Source organism: Alternaria metachromatica (genome assembly GCF_023757995.1).
Source record: "Alternaria metachromatica strain BMP 0045 chromosome Unknown scaffold_4, whole genome shotgun sequence".
NCBI lineage: Eukaryota > Fungi > Ascomycota > Dothideomycetes > Pleosporales > Pleosporaceae > Alternaria > Alternaria metachromatica.
This window is the reverse complement of record NW_026055495.1, coordinates 1,825,134-1,849,185: the sequence shown is the minus strand read 5'-3', so window position 1 is coordinate 1,849,185 and position 24,052 is coordinate 1,825,134. Positions and strand designations below refer to the sequence as shown.

Below are 24,052 nucleotides of genomic sequence, written 5' to 3'. Positions count from 1 at the left end.
GCAAGACGTGTCACCCGTTTCCGTGAAGGATAGCCAGCACGGCCTTCCTATCGCATGCTAGCATTGTGGGGTAAACAGGTATGCCAGCAATCCATGTCTTCACCGCCCCAGCTAAGCGAGCGGGTGCATCATCGGAGTGCCAGACCGACTCGCGCCGGAAGCACAGCATCTGATATAGGCACGAGGGCCCCTCGTACGCGGTGCGCATTCTCTTTCACGTGCACGCAACCGTTTGGTGGTGGTAGAGAGAAGGACACGTACCGAGGACAAGATCCCACAGCAACACTCGCACCTTCGCATCGCCAGCGTCGCATTCACATGTCATTTCTACCGACACGCGCACGGCATCCCCAGACAGAGGCGTGATGGCGCCGCAAACACTCGACCAGATTGTCAAGGGCGCGCCGGCGCCGAGCACGAGCTTGCACAGGGTGGCCGAGAGCGTCGAGCGAGACCCGCCGCCCTATTCAGCGTCCATCCTCGCCGACCCGCCCCACGATGCCAACGGCCGCCTGCCCACCATCAAGACGCCGCGCCCGCCCGTCCTCAGCGACCCGACGTCGCTCCTGCCCTCGTCGCCGCCGCAGATCTACCTGAACCTGCTCATCCTCGAGGCCAGCCTCCGCAGCCAGTACCTCACCCTCCGCGCCCGGCGGCGGCAGAACACTTTCGTCCTCACACTGCTCGCCCTATGGATCGGCTTCTGCTTCTATCTGCTGTGGTTGCGCCCGCGAGAGGATGGCAAGGGCATTGGCGGGTCGCAATACTGGCTCGTTGACATGCTGCAGAAGGTGGGCTTCATCACAGGCGTCGTCACCGCGCTGCTCTTCTGGGCGACGGGCCAATGGGAAAGAGGAGTACGATGGCCGCGTCGCTGGATCGGAGTCGCAAACCGAGGCCTGAGGGGCATGAATGCGAAGATTGTCGTAATCAGAGGGCCATGGTGGAGGGAGCTTGTGGAATGGGGACACTTCATCGTCCCATTTTCGGGTGGGCTGTGGGGAGGCGAGCAGGGCGGCAGTTCATACCACTTCATCAACATTGCGCAGGAGAACAAGCACGCCTTGGACGGCGGCCGACCCCGCCATCGCATAACGGAAGACGGCAAGGAATACGCCGAAGAAGACATTGCGCCTGGAGGCGACTACATCAAGCTGCTCCTGCTCCCGAAGCCCTTCACGCCCGACTTCCGACAAGAGTGGGAGGTTTACAGGAACGAATACTGGGCCACCGAAAACGAGCGACGAGCTGAGCTGCGGAAGCGCGTCCGGGCCAGACAACGCGAGATCGCAAGAGAAGAAGGAGGCTGGCTATGGTGGACCGGCTGGCGGGGGTGGAAGCGCGCTCGCGGTATCAGTGGACGGAGTGCAGACGTCGAAAAGAGCGGACACCACCACGGTCACAGCCATAGTCTCTCGCACACCGGGTCACGGAAACGGCGACTAAGCACCTTGCAAGCCGCCAGAGGAAGAGAGGGATCGCATTCGAGAAGCTCGTCACGCAGCACAACGCCCACACCAGACGTAGACATGGACGGTCGCCTCCGCCCAATGGAAAGCCATGAGCGCCGGTGGAGCAACGCGTCGAATAGCACGACTACAAGTCGCAAGTCTTCTCTCCGCTCCAGCACAACCATCACACAGGGCAACGCGCAGTCGGCACGCCAGCCACCGCAAAGACCTGCCGTCAGCTCTCGACCCAGTACGCCTAATGAGGGTAATCTGCCTTGGCAGAGTAAGAGGGCGAGTATGTTGAGTAACGCCTCAAGCATGAGTGAAATGGAAGAAGACGGCGGGTATGAGGCTGCCACGGAAGGGAGGGCAGACGTAAGACCAACGCCGAAGAGAAGGACTAGCCGGGAAGGCGGAGGCAGTGGAAGGGCTGAAAGTGCCTAGAGCGACTTTGACATGTCGTGTACCGGAGTGGTTGATTGATATTTGTTGACGGGTTACGCATCTACGTTCTGGCCATGTTTTATGATACTCTGGTTTTTAGCGCGTGGGTTCTTGTAAGATCAGCGAGCATTTTGCCATGGGGCGGGTGTATAGTAAGATAGGGGAGGCTTACATATAAAGGAGATATCCATAATATTGAACAGCATGATTTAAAATGTGCCAGCTCAGCTGCCTCTTTATTGTCTTGAGATTGACTCGATCGACAGACTGCGTTCGCAATCCTGTATTGCACCCCTGGCCTCTTGAGGTTCTACCTATCGTAACCCAAAGCCAAAGGCGAAGGACTGATATACCCGAAGAACAATGAAAGGGTGTAGAGAGCCGAACTTGGCCGGCACATGACCGGAAGGGCCTTTGTTCTGCGTTGAGGGTCAGAAGAGATCATCCCCCGCTTTTGTAACACGGGTATATATTTTGGCAAAGCAAATTTTGTTATAAAGCAACATCTGGCCGGTTGGCGCAATGGTAGCGCGCAGCCCTCCTAAGGCTGAGGCTGTGGGTTCGAGTCCCACATCGGTCGTTTTTTGCTCTCGTGGACGTCTACATTGCATTCTCATCCAAGGAAACAAAGAGTGGTGTCGGCCGCATTGGCGCTCAATTTTTGCGTGGTGGCGGGGACTGAAGGTGGGGCAGACTCCGAGAATGCATGAACATCACTTCATTCTGCGCAAAGATCTAGATTCTGTTTCCCTACCCAAGATCTCTCGCATTGACCATCGCAAGTTACTGTGCTACTAAGCTTATCTTCAATCATCGTCCATGGATTGTGTGAGAGACTCAAGGACTGAACCTGCTTGTCACTCTCAGCACTCAAGTTGAAGCTACAGACAAACAAGCTCTGCCACACACAAGCCTAGCCTTTAGCAAGATTCAATTACGATTAGACTCGACCTGTTTGACTTTGCCTAGACCAACCGGAATTTTGAAACCGCTACTACATGAAATGAAGATAACTTGATTTGAGCATTTCTGGCTCACCACTTAACCTTCTCGACCCCGGAAGAAAAGGTCAGAGGATGATGGCCTCAAGGCGACCAATAAACACGCCAGCACTTGAGCAGTCAGGTGTTCATGGCAGTGTGCTTATCGAGTATGCATTACCTACTCCTCGCATCACTGTCACAACATTTGATTTCTGTAAACACTTCACTTCTTGATAGCGGCCCGAAGTCTGGAGGAAAGCAAACCCCATTCTATCAAAGCAGTCGAGTAGAGATTACAATGAGGGCATGGTACATCGGACGAAAAGGGTCGCAGGACGTCTATACTAACACTCGCATAAGGCGCGCAATAGACGGCACACTTTCTACACATATGCCGTAGACATCTCGGACGCTCGGTGACATTTATCATGAAGGCTATTCACACAAGTTCAATGCTATGATCAGCTGTAAGGCCTTTATAAGCCGCGCAATAGTAACCTCATTCTGTGGAGCGTAGTGACCAGGTCGCAAGCATCCATGCAACGGTATAGGTACGTCTCTCTAATCATGTAGCTTGCGGAAACCCGCCTATATATCCCTTCCTCTTTGTCTGAACACCAGCAAAGAATTCCCCGACATTAGAGGCTGCGCCGCGAAGGTTGTTGAAAGCTTAGCTCGTGATAGTGACACCAAAGGTGACTTGTGTTTCTCCGATTACGGCGCACTGTAGGCTACTAGTGCTGAAGATACGCATTAAACCATCATGAGCCTAGAGCACACTGCTTCACGTCTTCGTAATGTGTGCCCAGCCATGTACTCAGGTACGAGCCTTTGAAGACGTGGTCTTAGGCTATTGGTCCAGGAATACGGGTTGAGCGCGTTGGTTCTGGCCGAAGGCTTTGTAACAAATGCCGCATTGAGTGACATCTTCCAGTCAGGTAGCGATGACCCTTCCAGCTAGTTTCCGCGAGAAAGCTCAAGTTGATCGCCGAGAAGTGTTCCACGCCCGACGGTATCGCGGGTGGGTTCGAGGGATGGAAGTGTCGACGCTGCTCCTATCGAGCCTGCGGAGATACGTTCTGCGACTGGCATCTAGTATCGCTGGCAACCTTGTTTGAGTTGGACAAAAGTTGAGATTCAAGATGATTGCCTCTTTCCGCGAAAGAGGCGCTAGAAAGCGTCGTTCCTGTCGTTCCTGTCACTCACCGTTCCTGCGGCAGTTACCGGACACGCTGCTGGTCATGCATTCGGCAAGACCAGACTGCACATCCTGTGCACGCCGCGCATAACGTATACGGATGCACAACGACGGCCTGCGTTCAGAGCGGGAAGTAGTTTGTGATTGCTATCTAAGCGACGAGTGCTCAGGAGCTCGCGTTACCGCGCCGGCGAAACGGCAGCTGCAGCACTACTGGTAGCCCGAGCCAAAGCGAGCCGACAACGACAAACGTCATCAACCCAACCCCCCGTCCTCGCGATACCCTCAAACCCGTAAAATCCAGCTCTTTCGCAATCACAATTAAGTTCGGCCAATGAAAAAAGTGACAGACCGTCAACGCCTTAAACTTTGAAACTCCGGAACAGTCGGAAATTGCCTCCTTGGGTATAATCTCATGCACGTGTTGGCTGACGTGCCTTTTCCAGTGCCGCAATCCTGCCGCCTCTGCGTATCTCGCTATTCGCAACCCCCCACACGGTGACCAACTTGATCGTTTTCTGCGCCCGCGCGACGATAAAGACTGTGTGCAAAACGCTAATGGGACAAAGGGAAATGAAATGAATGGGTAAGACGAGGATGATCTGCGATATGTCAGTCGATGCTCGGTCGTGTCTCGGAAGCAATCGGCTAGCGCTCAGACATGGGAGTGAATGGTGCGCTGTGTAAGGGAGGGGGCCTGTGGCTGTGCGCACCTCGGAGTTCCAGCTCGTTTACAGGACCAGCTCAATGCTCCGCATGTATCGCGCCGGTGCCTTCACACACGCTGCACTTGTTGCTGCCGGACCGCTTGCACGATGGGCAGCCCTTGCCGTTGCAGGCGTCGCACTTTGTGGTTCCATTGCCTTTGCACGTCGGGCAGTCCTTCATGGTGCGTAGTTGGCCGGATCGAGCGGGCGGAAGTGGTAGCCGGGGTAGATGAGGCGCAGCCGAGAGAAGCAGAGAGAGGGAGAGATGAAGTCGAGTTGCGTTCTGAGAAGGGCAAGATATCTTGGACGGGAACCCGTATTTAGACGATGGTAACGGAGAGAAGGGGCGCAGTCGCGGTGAAATAGTCCGTTGATCTTGATTTAGGAAGGCAGTACCACGGTCATCAAGATGAGCAAAACAGCAGAGATGTTTCGAAACACACAGTAGTCCACGGGCCCGATAAGTGTCAGGGTCGCTTTATATAATTTCCCCCATTTGGGCCCCGCGCGCGCACCCGTACCTCATCATCGCAATCTCACCGCGGCCGCGAATAGTGAAGCAAGCTCGCAAGCTCAGCCCCCGTCGCTTTGCATCCAACAGCTGTCCAAGCTCCTCACGATAGCTTTTCAGGGTCCTCCAGTGGGAGTAGCATCACGAGAACAGGGCGGCAGGCCATTCGGGTCCACTTGCACTATTTACCATGCCTCTGGAGAGGATGATGTCAAGGTGCATCACCGGAGGGCGATGGAATACCTCAAAGCCCCTGCCTGCTCTGATGCACGGAATGCTCTTCCCCTTCCAAACAGCTCCCGCGGGCCAATCTCTCTTGGCCTCGTCGTGCTCCTATCGCATGCAAACAGCTATAGCATGGGACCTACTGCCGCCACAGCCGGCCTATGTCTTCATAATGAATGCGGCGTTAGGATCGTGCCGCAACCGAGCCAGCTGTAAGAATCCCCGAAACCATAGATGCATATCCTGATTGGGCTTGCAACGTCGACGAGCACGTCAGACTGCATTATCCTAGGCGTCTGCATCAATCAGCAATCAGCCACCCTTCTAGCGCGTTCGTCTCAAGATTGCGCGCAGCGTCAGGTGTCACTACTATGGACAAGCAACGTCATTAAACGCCCCAATAGTCTTTCTGCGATGCCAGCAGTACAGGGCGCGGTACAGGTCGAAGGAGACGCTGTATCCGGCACGGAGCGGGCGAAGCTACGAGCACGTTGTTGAAGCATTGGTGACGAACAACCCTTGGTGGGGGATAGAGGGTACATGCCTGATGCAGAAGGCACACACGTGGCAGGCTGCAGGAGCGTTAGTACGAACCAACATGGTGGGTAAGGCTGAATTTTGGTTGGTGGCGCCGTTTGATACATCGGCAAGGAACAGGGGTGGCTTGGTTTTCCTATGTAACCACCCAACTCCACCTTTCAGGCACAACGCTGGATGCCTTCAGACGTGTATACGCTCGCACTAGGGAAACCCTCGCTCTATAGCATGCACAGGTAGATTCTGAGTAAGAATGACGGCCTTATGCTATCACTACTCCATCACAATCACCAGTGAAACGTGTGATGGGGAAGTCGTGGACTGGCATTGAGCCGTTCGACGGTTCGACTGGATGTCCACCAAAGAGAAGTGATACCATGTCTCAAACCGTTTTACCATGGTAAAGGAACTCAGTCTTGAAGAATTCCACGACTATCCCCTCGCGGAAGACCCGTCTATCACTCCGACATTGTTCTAGACCATTTCACCAAATGCTACACTGAAGTGACTGGCCAAGAAAACAGCACTAGCATCCTTGGTATCCCCCAAGACATCACCAGCAAAGTAGGTTCAGATGCCGTGTACTCCTCTTCGTAGCGTAACCCTAGCGTTTCCGAGACGAACGCCCAGCCAAGGTAACACGTTGAGACAGCGGGCCGAAGCCAAACTCGGGGTTCCTAGAGAAATGAGCAGAATGGGCTGATCCACGAAGCTTAAGTATTGCAAGTCGGGCTTGTAAGGGTCTCAACTGGGACATGTCTCAACGGAAGTAAGGCCCCGAGTCTAGTCCACCTTGCCATGCTGTGCCACGAGAGGTCTGGCTGATTGTGCCACACCTGCATCGTAGAAGTCTACATTAGTTAAGAATCTTGATGGCGTTGCATTCTTCATGGTCTAGACGGGAACGCACTTATTTAGCATCTCTATTTGTACGACGTGGCGCTGTAGAGCAACATTCCCGTTTGCATGGAAATAAGGACGCCAAGTAGCACGTGAAACAGTCTACCGTCAAACCTTCTACAGAACACCATGTTCCTCTCGAAACATAGTCTGATCGGGCTCTGGTGAACATGTGAATAGTCAGGCCACAATCGACACGCGGCCCAAGGGCTGGTAACACGCCGCAATTTCGAAATTCGAGGCGTGAAACCAGGACCTAAACGGAAGGTAAACTACCAATCCAGGATCTGCTGAGAATAAGAAGTAGGATCAGGCATCGGCAAGTCCGACATAGCGACGCTCACAGGAGTTCCTCATTTCTTAACTTTCTGGGAGTTTGTCCGAATACTCAACGGCTGCCAACAAGAACGGATCCTTCTCTACAACTTAGCCTTCACAGCCGTCCTCTCCATGCCCGGCCCATCCCAGATGTCACGCTCAACAGCTCTCGTGTTGATATACTGCATGCCCAACTGCTCCACCTTTTCCACACCCAGTAAACGCATGCACGTCTCCGTTTCCGCCTTCAGGACTGTTGTGAAATGTTAGTACTAGATCACAGAAAAAGGGTGATGTCAACAAAGACTTACTCTCAAGAACCCTCGCAACACCCTCCTTACCACCCGCACCCAATCCAAACAACGCCGCCCGTCCCACGCCCACACCTTTGGCACCAAGACAGAGTGCCTTGACTACGTCTGTCCCGCGCTTGATACCGCCGTCGACCCACACCTCGATGCGATCGAATACTTCAGGGCAGTACTTTCGTATCTCGAGAAGCGTGTGTACGGCCGGTGGCGCGGTGTCGAGAGCTCTGCCGCCGTGGTTTGACAGAATGATAGCTTTGACATGGGGTGCGTGTAGAGAAGCCAGGTAGGCGTCTTCATGTGTCTGAATGCCCTTGAGCACAATGGGCTTGTCAGTGTGTTTCGCTAGCCAAGGTAGAGTGGAACGCCATGTCAAATCTGCGGCTGTGCCCCAGAATAACGACTGACCCATGCCCATTGACTTCGGCTTTGGCTTTTCATCTTCGCTGGCTTGTGTGGGTGTGACTGCGCTCGTGCTGGTCTTAGACAGCGATTGTGATTCCTGGACCGAGGCGCGCACGGGGAGGTTGGAGCCAACGTTCTTGCTGCGCTCGTCGTGTTCGCGCTTACCGGGGACGGGCGCGTCGAGCGTCAGGCAGATGAATTTTATACAATCGAGTTTGTTCATGCGGGCGAGGATGGCTTCGCTCTTCTGGCGCTCGTTCTGGACGTAGAGTTGCCAGCCAAAGACCTGGCCTGGTGTGGCGTCTGCGACGATTTGTTCGGGCGTCTGCGAAGCGTTTTGGGAGATGATTTGCATGGCGCCGTATTGCGAACACGCTTGCGCAATGCCCCATTCGCCGTCAGCATTAGCGAGACGCGCCATGGCGGCGGGCGAGACGTAGATGGGGAGTTTGACATTGTTGCCGATGAAGGACGTCGATGTGTCGCAGCGGGTGCAGTCAACGAAGACGCGTGGCCGCAGCAGTATGCTTCGGTATACGCTGTTATTGAAGGACTTGCTCTGCAGGTCGTCACTAGCTGAGAAGTAATATGCCCACGCTTTGTATGGTATCTGCTTCGTTGCCACCTCTTCGATCTCATCGAGGTTCAGCAGGCTGTCCAGATCCACCGGCCCTTCATCTTGCGCCTCGCCCGTCTCTTCCGGTGTCTTCTCCTCTTTCGGAAGCGTGTCTGTGTTGATGGTGCCGAGCTTATCGGAAGCTTCGAGGTTCTCTTCGAGGATGCCCGGCGGGTGGATGGGATCGTATTCTTCGGTTGCGTCGGTGCCGGCGAGTTGGAGGATGACTTTGGAGCCGCCAGGGTGCTCGGGGATGAAGCGCGTTACATCGTAAACATTGCCGTACAGAATTACCCAGCAGCTTTCCGCTGTGTTGTGCTGCGCGACTGATTGGGAGTGTCAGCGATGAAGGCTCGATCGGAATGCGGAAGCGGTAACTGACCCTCGGCATAGTCGAAAACCTTTGACATGGTGCCGTGCGTTCAAGTAGTGGTACAATACGGAATATTCACAAGCAAACACGCAGAAGACGCAAAACAGAACTCTATGAGAAAAGTGATGAAGATTGGAGAACGAATGAATTCAATTGTTCCGACGACAGAGCAGACGCCGACTTCTTTTAGCCAACCCCAACCTGTGGGGAGCTCGGGGTAGTGCCATCCCGAGTCAGGCAAGACGGGCCGCATTTCTTCTTTTGCAAAGCTACCCCAGGTAAGCCGGATGTACTGATGGCTAATTGGCGGTCATTTGCTGTCTAGATCTTCTGACCTGATGCTGTGCTAGCTCCAACGCGGTGTACTGTTGCACCTCTCTTCAGTACAGCTACACGATGACGATATTAGCCTCAATTGCCGCGGTGTTTGAACGTCAATCATCCACATCACTGCATCAAGTCCAAGCGCTCAGCGTTTATAAGAACCGTGCGGTATTTAATGCTTTTGTGTTTTATGGGTATCCCTGGCCAGATTCGCAGCTTGCGAAAAAAGATGCAGCATCGCGTTCCGCCCACCTACGTATTAAACAGCCTCTGGACTAGATGCGGTGCCTTCGCTTTTTGCTCTCCTCTCACGTTGCAGCACTCTGGTCCCTTTTCTCTGCCAACCGTCGTTCAAGTGAAACTTGATCCCATACTTCTTTGTCGCATCAGATTCGTTATCCTTCGCATTTTCGGCATCATCGTCATCGCTATCGTTATGTGTCGATGCTATGACGAGCTGTTCCAGTTCGCTATGAATATCCCATCGAGAGGCACGCTTTGACGTTCTGAACTTTGATGGGCCAGGCCATGTTTTGGGAGATGATTCTGCAATGGAACGCGAAAGTGTTGGTCTTGCCAGTCTTCCACTTCGCACTGCTTCTCTGCGCCGATGTACCTGATACTTGGGTCGCTGGAGAAATCTTCCGCGCTGGGTATCATCTGCGCCAACTATTAATATGACATCCAGACTGGATATCAAATGGACCAAGGTGCTAGGCGATGGAATGATCAGGAGCGAGGGGGGAAGATGTTCACCAACCCTCAACCGGAAGATCCGGCCAGCCATGCTCTAGCTCGCCCTCATTCGCAGCCTCTTCACCCCAGTCCATCTTCTCGAGCTCGTTACGGAAGAAATCTTGTTCCTCCTCCAGAACGCCAGGTTTAGCACCTAAGCTTTCGGGGTATCGCTTGAGGTTGTGCCAGTGTGTAAGTGATCGTAAGGCCTGCTCGAGCGGAACACTTTCGTCGACCTCGGCATCCACGTCACTTCCTGCCAACCAGTCGTCTCGGAGCTCAGGTCGACAGTGCAAATACACTGCAGTGATGACGCGCATGTTCGACTGTCGCCACTTGCGACCGCAGTACGGAACTTGGTTCTTGAATAGCTTGAGTGTGTACAGGCGTAGTTCCGGCTGTGGTACCTTCAGACTCTTGCGAAGGAACTGCGAAGACTTGTACGAGACAAGCATGAGGTTACGATGTGCCTTATTCTTGCAGATCTTCTGCATGATCCGCAAGTAGTTGATTGACGTGAAGAACGCGCGCCATGAGAAATTGGTGATTGGCTCTTTAGGCAGCTCGTTCGTTGGAAAGCCGAGCTCGTCTACCTCTGGAGGTTGTAGCTGGGCAGGTGGTAGGGCTGGCTCAACACCTGATTCGTTCGAGTCTTCCCTGGACAGACGGATTGGGGGTGGGACGGCGTCGTCTTCGTCAGATTCGCCGTCATGCGCTTCTCCTTCGTTTCCTCCAACGCGGTCCTCTTCAGAGACGTTTCTGGAATGTGTCCGGCAAAAATTGAAGAAGTTCAACTCTTCCTGCTCACTCTTGAAGTTCACAATCTTCTCCACCTCTTGCAATTGCAGTAGCTTCAAGATCAACGGAACGTAGCTTGAGTCGACGAGTAGTTGTGTGATATACTCGAATTTGAGGATGTGGGACACTTTGAACCATTTGAGGATCAATATAAGAGTGCCGGTGACTGCTTTATCCAGGACTTCTTGTGTGCGCATCGCGTCAAGCTCCTCATTCGTCGCCACGGTGCTACCATGTCCGTTCATGCCGCTCATGTCAGGCCGTCCGGCTGTCGTGCCGTTCTGGTTATCCTGAAATTGGAAACCGCTCTGGAGCCCGTTCGCGCCACTGGACTGTGTCACAAGTGCCGTGACGTGCGCAAGGATGGCTTTAATCAGAACAATTATTAGTGACTGTAGATTAGGCAGTGCGATGCGCTAGTGTACGGTCAGCTGGTATATCCTCATTGAGTTTGGGCCCACTCACGTAGAATTCCTCGACCAAGTGCAAGCGCTCCTCATTGCTGCCGGGTGTGAGTTCTTTTGACTGAGCTTTCTCACTCGGTTCGAGTGACAGCTCCTCGATATCAGGGTTCTCGTCAGGGCCTGTCCAACCGCGCTCGTACTTCATAAATGCGACACGTTCCTCCCACAGCTGCTTCATGGCACGCGTGGCCTTCATGCGTTTAGCGAACAGTTCCGCGGCTTCCAAGATGGAAGCAGGAATATCTGAGCCCTCCCACTTGCGTCCCACCAGAAGGTCCTGTAGGTCGGTCGAGCCCTTTCCGCCCAACTTGTTACTAGACTCATCGAGTGGCGGATACAAGAACGGGAACAGTTGGTTTGTCTGGTAGTTCTGCTTCTTTCCACCTTTGCCACCGGGGCCTGCAGGTGAAGGAGGAGGCGAGGGTGCCGGAGTTGCGATATGAACCGGTTGATGCAGGATGGATGTGCTGTTACCGTTTGTGTCGCCTAGCCCAGAGCCGAATACATGGTTGCCAGCGACCTTGTTAGGGTGGTTCTTCAGTGGTGGCAAGATGGAGTTGTTCTCTGGCTCAAGAGGAAATACGGGAAGCGGTGGATTGTACGCAGGATACTTGGAGCTTATCTCTTGTCTGAAGAGGTGATAATCAAGAGGGGACGCGGTGATGAGTGGCTGACCCTTGGAATCCTCCGACTCAAGGCTGGTGTCCCGGAAGGTCTCTTTGACCTTGGCAACTTCTGCAAGACCGCCGAAAGTCACCAACATGGCCTTCCAGAGTAGCAGTGAGATCTTGCTAAGCGGTAGATTGATCGACTCGTCCCACCGCAGTTTCGCGATAAGATCCACGAATAGCATAAGGAGACCTGGCTTCTCTAAGTCGAGAATGGCGCTTCTGAGGGTGCGGCTATCCTGCGTCTTTTCCTCATCGCGTGCGACTTCCAGCAAGATATAGACTGCAGTCATGGTACACCATATTTCGCGTCGTTCTGCCTCTTTCGAATCGCGTTGAGCATCAGGTGTGACATCTGCGCCGCATGCTCGCAGGAGCGACGAGCTGAGTGCGTCCACGATGGTCTGTACGCCATTACTCTCGGCGAGTAGGTGCACATTGCGCTTGATGAGCGAGGCCTGCCGGCCAGACTTGATGTATGCAGAGTTGCGCGCTGCGGTCGTGCTCGACTCTGCTGCCTCGCCCGCGGCTGAGTCAGGGAGCCCTGCAGTCTCATGCCAGCATCCCAGGAGGACATAGACCAATGCCTCCAGCTTCTTCAACCTCAACACAGGGTCGACTTCCTTGAGTCCCCCCAATAGATGACGCACGAAGTCCCCGTGTTGTGTCGTCGTCGCTGAGGCCCAGTCCAAGCCGTCCTCGCCATTGGACACGTCGTTTAGGCCATGAAATGCGCTCCACTCCAATGCGTAGGACGCCTGGGTCTTGAGCAGCATTGCCTGCTCCTCGACGGCATACGAGAACCACTCCTCCAGCTCCTCCTCGAAACATGATGCGTCATCGTATGTGAAAGCGTATGGGGCGGGCTCGACCTTGGGTATGCCCCTCACGAGGTTCTGCAGTTGTGCGAGCGAAAGCGAATCGTTCTGTGGCGTGTCGGGCGGCGGTACAGGCGGTGCGGGCGGGGGCAGGTTCGGCGCGGGCGTAGGAACTGAATTGCCTCGTTGCAGGCCGGGGCGGGCTGGCAGGGTGAGGGGAGGCCCGGCTTGGGGCTGGTCCTGGTCCTGTTGCAGCAGTATGCGCTGCTGCTCGGCGGTATCGAGGGGCAGATTGAGCTCTTCCTCGGGCTCCGCCTCAATGACAGGAAAATCAGCGCTCGAATTCCCGATCAGCTCAGCTGCATCCAGTATGGGAGGCACGAGTGGCTCTCCGGGCACGTCGCTGTCGGCCATGGTCGGTCGCGTGAATTATGTGGGTGTGGGGTTGTCAGGTCGGTGGAAACGTGCTACGCCCACCATGTCTGGGACTCCTTTCACGTGCGGATCATGGTTTTCAGACGGATCAGTTTGGGAGAGCGGCGAGGCAAGTGTCTTCACGGTTCAAGAAGGTGAGTTGCGCTGTGTATGCACGGCAGGTGGGATGCGCCGACCGCTAACGGATGGGTAAGCAGGGCTCCGATTAGCGCGACTCCTGCTAAACATTCACTTGTTTCTAATGCCCGTATGTTGCAAGTCATCCCAACAAAACAGTCTCATATTACTCATAACACAACTAGCGATGGGTATTGCGTACCGAAATTGATGTACCATTGCAGAACGCCCCCTTGCTGTAAAATGTGTCGCTAGCCCTCAGAAGGCGTAAGAGAAGCCCCGGTTGTCTGTATGGGAGAGGCCAACCCAGGCGCACCGCGATCGCTGCCGCCAGATGCAAACGAATAAGAAAACCCCGTCCCTAAAGAGCGAGCGATATCTCCACAGCTGTACGCCGAACATAACATAATCTGCCGCACTGCCAGTGCGGGGAATGAACAGTAGACCGACAGGTCGAGAAAAGAAGTACAGATATGTGTCTTCCGAACATGGCTATCAAGGCAAGATTGCTATCGCGTCGAAGAGATAGTCGAAAAGCGAGGCTTCCTCCCAGTTCTACATGGGATTAGCTCCCGTCTGTTCGCCGTTCTCCTGGCGCTCTTTGATCTCGTCGGGTATGATGCCGTTGGCTTCGCATGTGCGCTTGTAGATATTGCACTCGTCCCACGCCCGTTGGCATTCAGCCTTGAACTTGTCGCAACTAGCGCTGAGCTCGGTGATGGCTTGCTCGGTGAGTAGCTTTTCAAGCGTCCACTTCTCAATGTTCTGTTGCTCGTTCTCCTTCAGCTGGGTAATGAACTGAACGGCCCGTTGCAAGATGGAGCCCTTGTTCTTTTCGCAGCCGGGGACGATCTTGGCTAGTTCGTTGATTCCCTCGTTGATAGTCTCGCGACGGCGGCGTTCGACTATGCAGCTGTTAGCAACTGTATTTAGGAGGGCTCACACGGGTGCCTACCTTCTTTGTGGTTGTCTCTCCGGACCTTGTGCCACTCATCTGTGCCGACTTGAGGTTTGTGCGCAGAGCTTTGCGGTGGCGAGTCGCTGGGTGCTGTTTGACCGGGACGACCCGTCTGTGTAGCTGCCTTCAGAGCCTCGAGACTAAAGTCTTGCATGCCCGTTTGTTGTTGGCCGTGGTCTCCCATGCTGAAGGAGCCGTCGCCTGAGTTCTGTGGCTGGAACTGGAGTTCTGTCGCCTGGGGGACCGTCATCTGGTGATAGGCAAGCGCGGCGGCGGCAGTGTCGCCGACACTCGCGGTGTTGGTCCCACCGTTGTGATGTACGTCGAACTGTTGCTGCATGTCGTCGTCGGCGGCGTTGTGCGCGGCGAGAAATGAGGCTGTGGCTTGGTCGGTGAGGTCGTTGTTGGCGGAATGGGGAGCAGGTCGGTTCAGGCCTTGGTCGCGCGTGTCGCGCTTCCGTTTGTTGGTGTGGACGTTGTGGGCATCCAGCTTGCCGTCGGTAGGGTATCCGGCGGTATCAGCCATGGTTTCTGGTGGGGTATCTGGAAGGGATGGGTAGAAGCAGCTGGAATCCGCGTGGGACGCTAGGATCGACGTCGAGGTTCTGCGCGTGGTTGCTGAGACGGCGAGGTCTGGGATGTACAGGACCAATGGTGAGTGAGGGCGCTGAAGTCTGGCTAGGACACAGTGCTCCTTTGGGCGACCAGGAGGTAGCCGTGAGTGAGTGAGTTAGGCGGGTGACGTATGGGAAGGCTGGTGAAAGTGGCAGAAAGACGCGCTCGAAGCGTGAGTCGCAGGCGCAACGCACCGGGGCGGGGGAGCAGCGGCGCTGTGCCCACCGGTTCACGCACAAGCCGAAGACGACTTGATGTAGCAATCGTGCGCTTGGGAAGCGCAATAGAGGCCTGCGTTCGACAAACATTAGCACGGGCGCGAGCAGGTGAGTAGGTCAAGGTGGTGCGACACAGCGCCAGCAAGCAGAAGGATTGGGCGCTTCCATTTGGCCGTTGTTGTGAGACGCAACTGTCACGACTCAAAAGAACGCCGTCGTATCGTGCGAGCGGTAGGAAGCGCACAATGGCGTCGTGCGTCGTGGTGGATGCGCGTCCATCGAGTGCGGGATGCCGACCGACAACACCGCGGAAAGCGAGCGGGCAGGCGCGAGGCCACCATGACGCCAGGTGCGCTTCTCAAACGACAGCCCGTGCAGGAGCGCAGGGTGGCATGTCTATGCAGGGCTTTCCGGCGGTCGCGCGAAAAGAGCCATGGTCACTTACCGCGATGTTCCAAATGGATGTGGATGCGCGCGAAATCAGGTGACGGACGAAGGTGTAGCAACTTGCTAGGCCGGCGACGCTTGACAGGCTGGATGCACACTGAGAAAGAGAGAAAAGAGAACAAAAAGCTCTTACCTTTCTTGAAATTGCAGACTTTGGGCTTTTCTTCAGGCAGGATCGAACGACCAACTTCTGAGTTGAATCACGAGGAAGGAGCAGAGATGGTCACATGGCAGGAGCGCTATTTAGGAAAGGAAGGCACGACTGAGCCAGCCCACCCGCTCAGCCAATCAGCGTATCGCGACACGCCATGCAAGTTTCCCCACTCCCAGCCCGCCATCGCAACCACTACGTTATCACAGTCCTGCCGACGCGAGGCATCTACTCCGGAGTAGTTAGAGCTTGCTATGCACTGTACGCTTTCGCATCACTTGCACCATCATGTCCCTAGCCACAGCGACAGGTACTTCGTTGCCCCCAGTCCCTCTTCGCCACCACGACGACAGCACCCCCGCCAGCCTCACTACGATACCAGCGTACGGATGACACCCCTCTAGACCACCTAGGCTCAGCCGACACCTCCAATACGCTTCACATGGCCTCAAGCAGAGACAAAGGTGTGGCATGTGACACGCTGCCCCCCACATTCTGGGCTATCCTCGACTACGCTATACCCTTTTTGTCATTGGTCCCATCATGCAATACACAACCATTGGGAAGATCGACTCTCACCCATCTCCTTCACTCTGCGCTCGAGTATCGATGTCTCAACTCACGCGCTGCTTACTAGGTCTTGTTGTAGCTCTGTCTATCTATCGAACGGCTCTCGGCTCTGCTCTTTTTGCCATCAGTGCAAGTATGAGGCCCAGTCTATTGCTTGCGATCTGCTCAGGTGTGATCCGCGGAGGCAAACCAAACCTTGGTTTCGCATCGATATGAAAAGATAGAATCGTGACGGGCCATTTGCATTTTTACTTACATCTCTACGTACATCATAGACAGTCCAGTGTGCGTGCTCGATGGAGGTTTTCATATCATCGGTGCAATACATCGTGTGAGGCGGGCCAAATTGGGAGCAGACAGGGAAAACCTGAACACTGGAGCCTACGTTGCCTCCAGGTCGCCTGATTTGGGTGTTCCTATCTTCATGTAGGCTGCAGGCCTGTTCAGGTTTTTCCTCATCCGAGATATGTTGCAACAAACCCGATCTTAATCGGTAGATCTGAAATGACGAATTTGGTATTGCTAGGAGTACGTTTAGTCAATCTCCTCGTTGGCAAATCACGAAACTACGTGAACCTTGGAAAATCCTGAACATCCTGGAGCCTACATCGACGTCAGGTCGCTCACGTTGCATGTTTTTATCGTAATGTAGTCTGCAGACCTGTTTGGTATAAGCTGACAGAGCGCCCGTGTATTCATCACATACGCACGTCAACCTAGGAAAAGTCTGAACACCCTGGAGTCTATATCGACATTAGATCACCTACTTTGCGTGTTTTAATGTTGATGTAGCCCCCAGACCTGTTCAGTTTTTTTCTCATATAAGGCGTGCGGCATGTTCCGCCAGTCTTGTGTATGAACAGCCTGCGCAAAGTCGCCACTCCATGAATCGTTGTTGATCGTTGCTCCATCTACGCCGTGAAACAGGAACAATACTCGAATCCGCCGTTGAGCAAGGGCCTGTAGGTGATGGACAACCTGTCGATGTGTCTCGTAGTAGAATGCGACTCGGGCTGCGTAACCCTCGGGGTCTAAAAGCGGTAATGGAGATGACACATGGCCTGTTACGAGTTGGAGCCATACGGGGCGGGACTCTGTCATGGCGAGAGCGCCGTCGGAGTACATCTCCTCGTGGGGGGTATCCAGACTGTTAAACTATGTCTCCCAAGTGTTGTACAGGTCGCGAAGTCGTGCTGTCACTCCGTGGTCATCGTTTTGGAGGATGGAAGCGTCGGCAAGATTGCTGTCCTTTGGCTCTGGGAGCCGTCGGAAGCAGCAGAAAACGACGTCGTAGATTCGTGTCAAGTCGGTGGTGGGTTCGCAGAGATGAACGTCTGTCCCGAAAATCGTCTCTGCAGCGATGGCGCTGGGAGAATCGCTATCTTTAATAGAGTATGCCTCAAAATCCACCGGCAGGATACTCGCAGAACAGTCTCCTGGAAGACGTGAATAGAGGGGAAAAACGCGTTCAGCACGTTTGGCAAATTCCCTATAGACGATTGTACCATCAGGTTTGACGCTGGCAAGGAGTGAAGTTGGGAAATTGATCATTTGCGACCAGCGTGTGAATCCTCTCACAGAGGCGCGCCGTCTCAGTCTTCGCTAGAATCGGAGATTGGGCATGCCGTGCTGTCTGTTTCCGAGAATGATTACCGAAGCCATAGATTTGGTGATACTGCCTGATTTGAGCTTGAGTATTTTATCATGATGGTCGTGCCATGCCAGATCTTCGGTTTTCTGTGCAGTGAACGCGTCCCCGGCGAAACCGTCGCTGCTGTCCGTGTCATAATCCAAGTCATCGCCTTCACCCATTGCGTCCTCGCTCATGACGTCGATGAGGCTGTTGATGTTGGGCGGATCATCATCGCTGTCCATACCCGAAGCCTTCCCCTTAACATCCATTCCATTACTCTTAGCACCCGAAGCCTTGCTCTTGACACCCGAAGCCTTGCTCCTGACACTCGAAGCCTTGCTCTTGACCCCCACACCCTTACCCTCAACACCCTTTCCATCGCTCTTAACGCCCGAGGGCTTGCCCTTGTCCTCTGCTGCATCGCCCGCTGAACCCTCGATGTACGCCTGTAAGACTTCCTGTCTGCAGCGGTAGGCTAGACCACCGCTGGTGATGATGCTATGCGCTTCGGTCAGGAACTCCTGTCGTAGTGCGACAGCAAGACTTTTGGCGTCCGAGGCCGACTTCGCGGGCCGCTTCTTGGCGAGTATCATCCTCAGGTTCCATGCTGTATATGCCCCACAGTCATTCGCCTGTTGTTGGACGACAGTGTCCTTGTAAATAACCGCCGCCGACTTCCACTGGATCATTGCAAACCGGGATGCTGGGTGGGTGAGCGCCACCAGCTCAAGAAACGGCCTGAACTCCGTCTAATACTTGCGCGCGGTTCGGTGCCGGCGACATGTGTCGTAGGTCCCTATTGTTCCTTGTCCCACTAGTTTTCCCATTGCGTGTACCACAAGCCAATGGTCGCTGTTGGGGTTCCAAGCGAAGACGAACGACAATGCTGTGTCCAGTTCGGGAATGACAAAATCGGGCGGTGGAGCTTGTCAAATGACCGCGGCGATGTCCGGGCGTCTCTCAGTGTTGGTCGACTTCCCAATGGTTTCCATGTAGATTGGCTGGTCTGTGGCGATGTACACCACGTCAGAAGAAAACTGCAGAGTGAAGTCAGTATGTATCGCACATGCACTTCGCATAATCAAGACGTACCTCGTCTTGACTCCCGCAGCTTTCAACGAGGAAGTCGACTGTAGTTGCGGAAAACCAAGCGCTCGAACTGGACATCTCGATAATTGAGCTGACGCTCACAAGCCATGGTTGTAGTGGGATGAATCTTAAGGGGATAGTCCTGTCGGACTCTTCGTATAGCTGCATCGCGATGAGGATGATGTCGCGCAGCATTCCGGCGTGTGGACACGTCTTCATACTGGTAGTCGGTTCCAGAATGTAGGCGGATGCCTTGTCCAAATCTGTTGCCTTGGTAATCTGCATTGCCTTGATGTCCGACTGGCTTGGTGGCTGCGACAAGTCGACAGTCAGCTTCACCTTTTACCGAGACTCTGGCTCTGGGGGCTGCGCGCTGCTCTGACTGAACGGGATGGCGGTGCTATATCCTTCGTGGTTATCGCTGTTCGGAGGAGGAGAGCAGTTATGCTGGATCTGTACGCCAGGTGTTATAGTAGGTGCGGTGATGGTCGCTGGGATGGCGGTGCTGTATTCTTCGTCGTTATCGATGTTCGGAGGAGGAGAGCACTCGGTCTGGCCCTGTACGCTAGGTGTTATAGTAGGTTCGGTGATAGGCGCCAGTGCAGTGATGGGCGACGCTGCAGAGGCGGGTACGACGGTGGCAGTGGGCACTAGTGTAGCGATGTTGGCAGCGGCTGAGATAGGAGCTGCGGTTGGTATGGGCGCTGCGGTGGTGAAGGTCGCGGTGGTGGTGATCGGCGACTTCCTTGTAACGAATTCTGCTAGAGGTTCCTGTTCGTCGCCGGCTTTATGCTCAGTTCTCGGAGTCTTACTAGGCTTCGGCGTAGAGGAGGGCGGTGTCTTAGGTGCTAGAGGCTTCTTTCCGTCACCAGCTTCGTGCTGAGCTGGCGTAGTCTCACTAGGCTTCGGCGTAGAGGCGGGCGGTGTCTGGGATGCTAGGGGATTCTTTCCGTCACCAACTTCATGCTGAGCTGGCGTAGTCTCATCAGGCTTGGACGTAGAGGCAGCGGGTGTGCTGTTCTTCTTGTCGTATGCTTCTCTGTGTGTCTGGTAGGCCCGCGTGGCTCTGAACTTGTTGGCGGCGTTTACCTCCTCCCTCAGGAAGGGTTGGTAGTCCGGCTCTCGTAAGATCCGATTCATGACATCAATCTCAAGGCGCTCTCGTCGGCTCTGGTAGTGAGACATGCTGGGCTGAATGGAGTGGGCAAAGCCAGGACTGGACAAAGACAACGCGGAAGAGAAGAGCAGAAGGGCAACGAAAGCGCAGCGAAAACACTCTCAATATGCTGTGGCCCCGCATTTTGGAATTGATTGTGCGCCATGTCTTTCTGTTCGAGGAAGCTGCGCAGGCGCAAATTTGCGGGGCGGTGCGTTGGAGGAAGTCGCGTTCGGGGACGACGAGCCGTACTGGGCATGGGATCCCATCTCACCCACATGGTGCCAGGTAGAGAGCGTCTGTCTGGCTGCAGACCAGAGGCATCATGTTCCGTAGAGCTTAGCAAGACAGAGTCCGCTTCACAGTGAGGTAGGTATGCTGGGGGTGCATTGGCGACCCGAGTGGATGCCTTTACAGTGTTAGTTGTCTATTAAACGCCATGAAAACTGCCACAAGGACGACAGCTAGCAAAGAGAGCCTCTTTCTTGTTTACCTGATAGTTGTAATGCAATACATCGTGCTGCAGCGCGCAAGTTAAGCCAAATTGGCCACAGCAACGAGCGCGATGCTTGCGATGCCTGCGATGCCTGCAATGCCTGCAATGCCTGCGCGCTGCAGCAGTTAGACGACTAAAGACTGCAGTAGCCGGGGAGCTGAAGATCTGGTGCGAGCACAAACATCCTAAGCATTGGGATATGTGGTACTTGAATACGGAGAGTTGTAGGTAGGTTGGAGTCTTCAAGTTAGTGGAGAGAGACCCTTGCGGTTTAGCGCTGTTCTGAGCGTGGGTGACGTCATAGATCCTGCGCTGGGTTTAGACAAATTGTGAACGTCAACCAGGGTACGACGGATTACCGCTTACATCCAGCGGATCAGTAGCCACACCAACGAAGAACATTCATTCAATAATGTCTTCCAAACGCCCGTTAACCGACCGTGTTTCTCCTCCCACAAACGTTCACGATCTGAGAACACTGCACACAGTGCGCCCTCTTTCTTAATAGAGACTGCACGTCTCTCTCTACATTTACCTTTTGCTTCTGCAGGAGATATACCGATCATGGAGCCAAAGATTGATACAAGATGCGCCTGGCGACTCGGTTGGCCCAGGCTGCGAAGCCTGCCACTGCAAAGTCTGCCAACGACCACCAAACACATGGTCGCCCACCAACCTGCGATCAGCAAAATCTTAGCTACTCATAGCGTCAGCACTCTCGGTCCTGTTCGATACGTCGCGCGGACAAGGCCTACAGAACTGGCCACCTCCCACCGAACGATCGTGTTCTATACGGATCTCGGAGAGCCGCGCCAGTACCAGCGCTGCGCCTCTGCAGTCCAAGAAATCGCTCAGTATATCCTATCCAACAACATAGACGCTTCGATCGAAGCTATCGACCGAGTGGTCGGCGAGAGCTTCACAGTCACAGCATTACAAGGACCGACGGCGGCAGAGATAGCGCATCATTGGGCGAGCAAGAGACGAACCCTTCTCCGTACGATCGCGAATAGGAAGTGGCTGAGCCTTGACTGTGTGAACCTTGGAAAATCCACCGACGGTCTAAAACCTACTATCGTCATCACAGCATCAGACGCAGACGCAGATGTCTGGGACCAGATTATAGCGAGAATCAGCGTTCTCTTTGACCACAAGCTGGAGGTAGAGCTCCTGTACGGACAGCGCAGTAGGATCGATCTGGCGGATGCTGTGGGAGATACCGAAGAGGCGGAGATGTCGGATCTTTCCCCCGAAGTAGAGGAAGAGGCGGACTTCGCAAGCAAGGAACTGGAGAAACCCAAGGGTATCGCGAATGAGTCCGAAGACGAGGAACTCTGCCGTCCCTCGCATTTCTCTACTGACATCCACCCTGGTACATCTGTAGGAGTGAAGGGAGGCCCGTCAGGAAGCGTCGGTGGATTCCTGAAGATTGAGTTCCCTGGACTGCCTACTCCCGCCACCCAAGTCGGTCTAACTAACTTCCACGTACTACGGGGAGGTGACGAGAAGCCAGTGCAACCGCCTCATCTGAGGGAAGCTTCTTGCGGCTCGGTCACCGTAGTAGTACCATCAGATCGCGACAAGACCCGGTACGTCCGAAGACGCAAACTCATAATCAACAAACACAACAGATATCTCCGCGACGCAAGTTCGAAGCATAAAGCTGTACAATCCGAGAGCCATCGGTCCAAAAGGCTGCAACGGCGAGAAGAAAGAGAAGAAGAGCGCAAAGAGCTTAAGCGGGTGGAAGAGGCATCCAACGTTGCAGGAACAACATGGGCAAGCTCAGCAAAAACCTCTCGTCCTCATCCCAGGTACACAGCGAAGCAGCATGAGAATTGGACGGAACAAAGCCGCAGTACCAACGATACAACCGAGGGCCCAGCCCTGGAGTGGGACATTGACTGGTCCCTATTCTCGATAGACGCACCTCGCTTGGCGGTATCAAAGACTCCGCGTTCAATTGATCACCGGCACTCTGCATCAGATTCGGAGATATCCGAATGGGGTTCGATACAACAAGATAGAAGCTATGAGGTCGTCAAGATCGGTAGGACTTCAGGGTGGACAAGGGGAGTCGTCAACCGTGCAACATCCATACTCAACACCAGCGTACATGCATGTAAGGAAATCGACAACACAGGTGGGAAGACCGACACCTTCAAACCGGTACTCTGCCACTCCATAGTATCGACGATGCGAGACGGAGCCCCTTTTATATCCCCAGGGGATTCAGGTTCTCTCATCCTCCTTAATGAAGAACGTCACGACAACGAGGCGTGCATTGTTGGCCTCGCTATAGGGGGTAACAAAACAACAAACATCGGGTACATGGCACCGATTGACCTGATATTGATGGACATTGAGGAAAAGGTGCAAGGAAAGGTGGTATATCCAGTGTCGGTGGGTATTAAATTGGGAGCGGACATGGACTCTTGATCGGTCCGGCGAGTAAAGAAGTATGAATATGAAGTAACGCATTCAGGAACATCCATGTCTAGAGGGTGATGGATGTAAGCAGCCAAGAGTCTACATTACGTTGGAATTTTGCCAGTTTCTGTTCTAATACTAATGTAGACTGCAGCTCACCTCTACAGTTTAACCTTTAAATGCCCTAATAATGCAAGAAGTTTAGGTTTTAATAGACAAGTTATCTACAATATGATAATAATCAAGAAATTTGACAACGATAGTACATAGTTAAGCTCTAGCGCATGGGGCTGATGTTATAGGAACAGAAAAGGTACTCCAAGAGAGGAGGTATGGCGGTACCGTCCTGCACCAGGAGAAACTCATGCGTGGCGGATGACGCGGTTAGCCGGCTACCGCCAGTGCGAAACTCGACGACGATGGGTTAGGAGCGAAGAAAGGGCACATTGCGGGCGCTGTAGTTATGGTATAACCAAAATGGGTATAAACTAGGGCTAGACGTTGGGACGATATGGCGTATTAGTTTGTACAGGCCAGGGGATGGACACCCATGGTGATCCCAGCTTGAAACCGGGCAACGGGCTGATGCGGGACTTGGTTGGATGGGGACATAGGGAGTTCAGAAGTGGAGCAACGCCCGCGGCGCTGCTTCGCACCACTGCAGTGTCAGGGAATGAGGCGGATCAACCAAGATATCGCCACGCACCTTTTCCATGCAAAGAAGGATGTTTGGCCATGTAAAATTGCAGGGCAATCAGACGAGGAGGAAAGTCATACCGTAGGATAACCTCGTAGAGCGGACGGATCGTCACTAGATATCGTAGACAAAGGGATGGGACTCGGCGTCTTCCCCACCCCTCAGACGACTCTCAGTATAGCACCACCAGCACTACGGCATTACAGACTCTGCTTCGGCATCCACTCTAGTCCTTTATCGAGAACAACATCATCATC

General features: G+C 54.1%; 7 protein-coding genes and 1 non-coding gene across 8 annotated transcripts; 2 read left to right on the top strand and 6 right to left on the bottom strand.

The window, feature by feature from the left end:
- Positions 1-365: 365 nt before the first annotated feature.
- J4E83_002935 (uncharacterized protein) lies at positions 366-1,895 on the top strand (the record flags this gene model as incomplete). The annotated part of the gene is made up of 1 exon (XM_049329875.1): positions 366-1,895. The coding sequence occupies one exon, from the start codon at positions 366-368 to the stop codon at positions 1,893-1,895; it is 1,530 nt and encodes a 509-aa protein (XP_049191554.1).
- A 508-nt stretch (positions 1,896-2,403) lies between these two features.
- Positions 2,404-2,475, top strand: J4E83_002934. The gene has a single exon. It is a non-coding gene; the product is annotated as a tRNA-Arg (tRNA).
- Positions 2,476-7,375: 4,900 nt separating this feature from the next.
- Positions 7,376-9,013, bottom strand: J4E83_002933 (uncharacterized protein; the record flags this gene model as incomplete). Its single annotated transcript, XM_049329874.1, has 3 exons — positions 7,376-7,527; positions 7,586-8,929; positions 8,986-9,013. The coding sequence occupies 3 exons, from the start codon at positions 9,011-9,013 to the stop codon at positions 7,376-7,378; spliced, it is 1,524 nt and encodes a 507-aa protein (XP_049191553.1).
- A 1,039-nt stretch (positions 9,014-10,052) lies between these two features.
- J4E83_002932 (uncharacterized protein) lies at positions 10,053-10,569 on the bottom strand (the record flags this gene model as incomplete). The annotated part of the gene is made up of 2 exons (XM_049329873.1): positions 10,053-10,523; positions 10,561-10,569. 2 exons carry the CDS (start codon positions 10,567-10,569, stop codon positions 10,053-10,055), a joined length of 480 nt encoding a protein of 159 aa, XP_049191552.1.
- A 663-nt stretch (positions 10,570-11,232) lies between these two features.
- Positions 11,233-13,263, bottom strand: J4E83_002931 (uncharacterized protein; the record flags this gene model as incomplete). The annotated part of the gene is made up of 2 exons (XM_049329872.1): positions 11,233-13,170; positions 13,255-13,263. The coding sequence occupies 2 exons, from the start codon at positions 13,261-13,263 to the stop codon at positions 11,233-11,235; spliced, it is 1,947 nt and encodes a 648-aa protein (XP_049191551.1).
- A 627-nt stretch (positions 13,264-13,890) lies between these two features.
- J4E83_002930 (uncharacterized protein) lies at positions 13,891-14,819 on the bottom strand (the record flags this gene model as incomplete). The annotated part of the gene is made up of 2 exons (XM_049329871.1): positions 13,891-14,240; positions 14,291-14,819. 2 exons carry the CDS (start codon positions 14,817-14,819, stop codon positions 13,891-13,893), a joined length of 879 nt encoding a protein of 292 aa, XP_049191550.1.
- Positions 14,820-17,896: 3,077 nt separating this feature from the next.
- J4E83_002929 (uncharacterized protein) lies at positions 17,897-19,125 on the bottom strand (the record flags this gene model as incomplete). The annotated part of the gene is made up of 2 exons (XM_049329870.1): positions 17,897-18,630; positions 19,119-19,125. 2 exons carry the CDS (start codon positions 19,123-19,125, stop codon positions 17,897-17,899), a joined length of 741 nt encoding a protein of 246 aa, XP_049191549.1.
- Positions 19,126-19,358: 233 nt separating this feature from the next.
- Positions 19,359-20,201, bottom strand: J4E83_002928 (uncharacterized protein; the record flags this gene model as incomplete). Its single annotated transcript, XM_049329869.1, has 1 exon — positions 19,359-20,201. One exon carries the CDS (start codon positions 20,199-20,201, stop codon positions 19,359-19,361), a length of 843 nt encoding a protein of 280 aa, XP_049191548.1.
- Between the last annotated feature and the right edge of the window lie 3,851 nt (positions 20,202-24,052).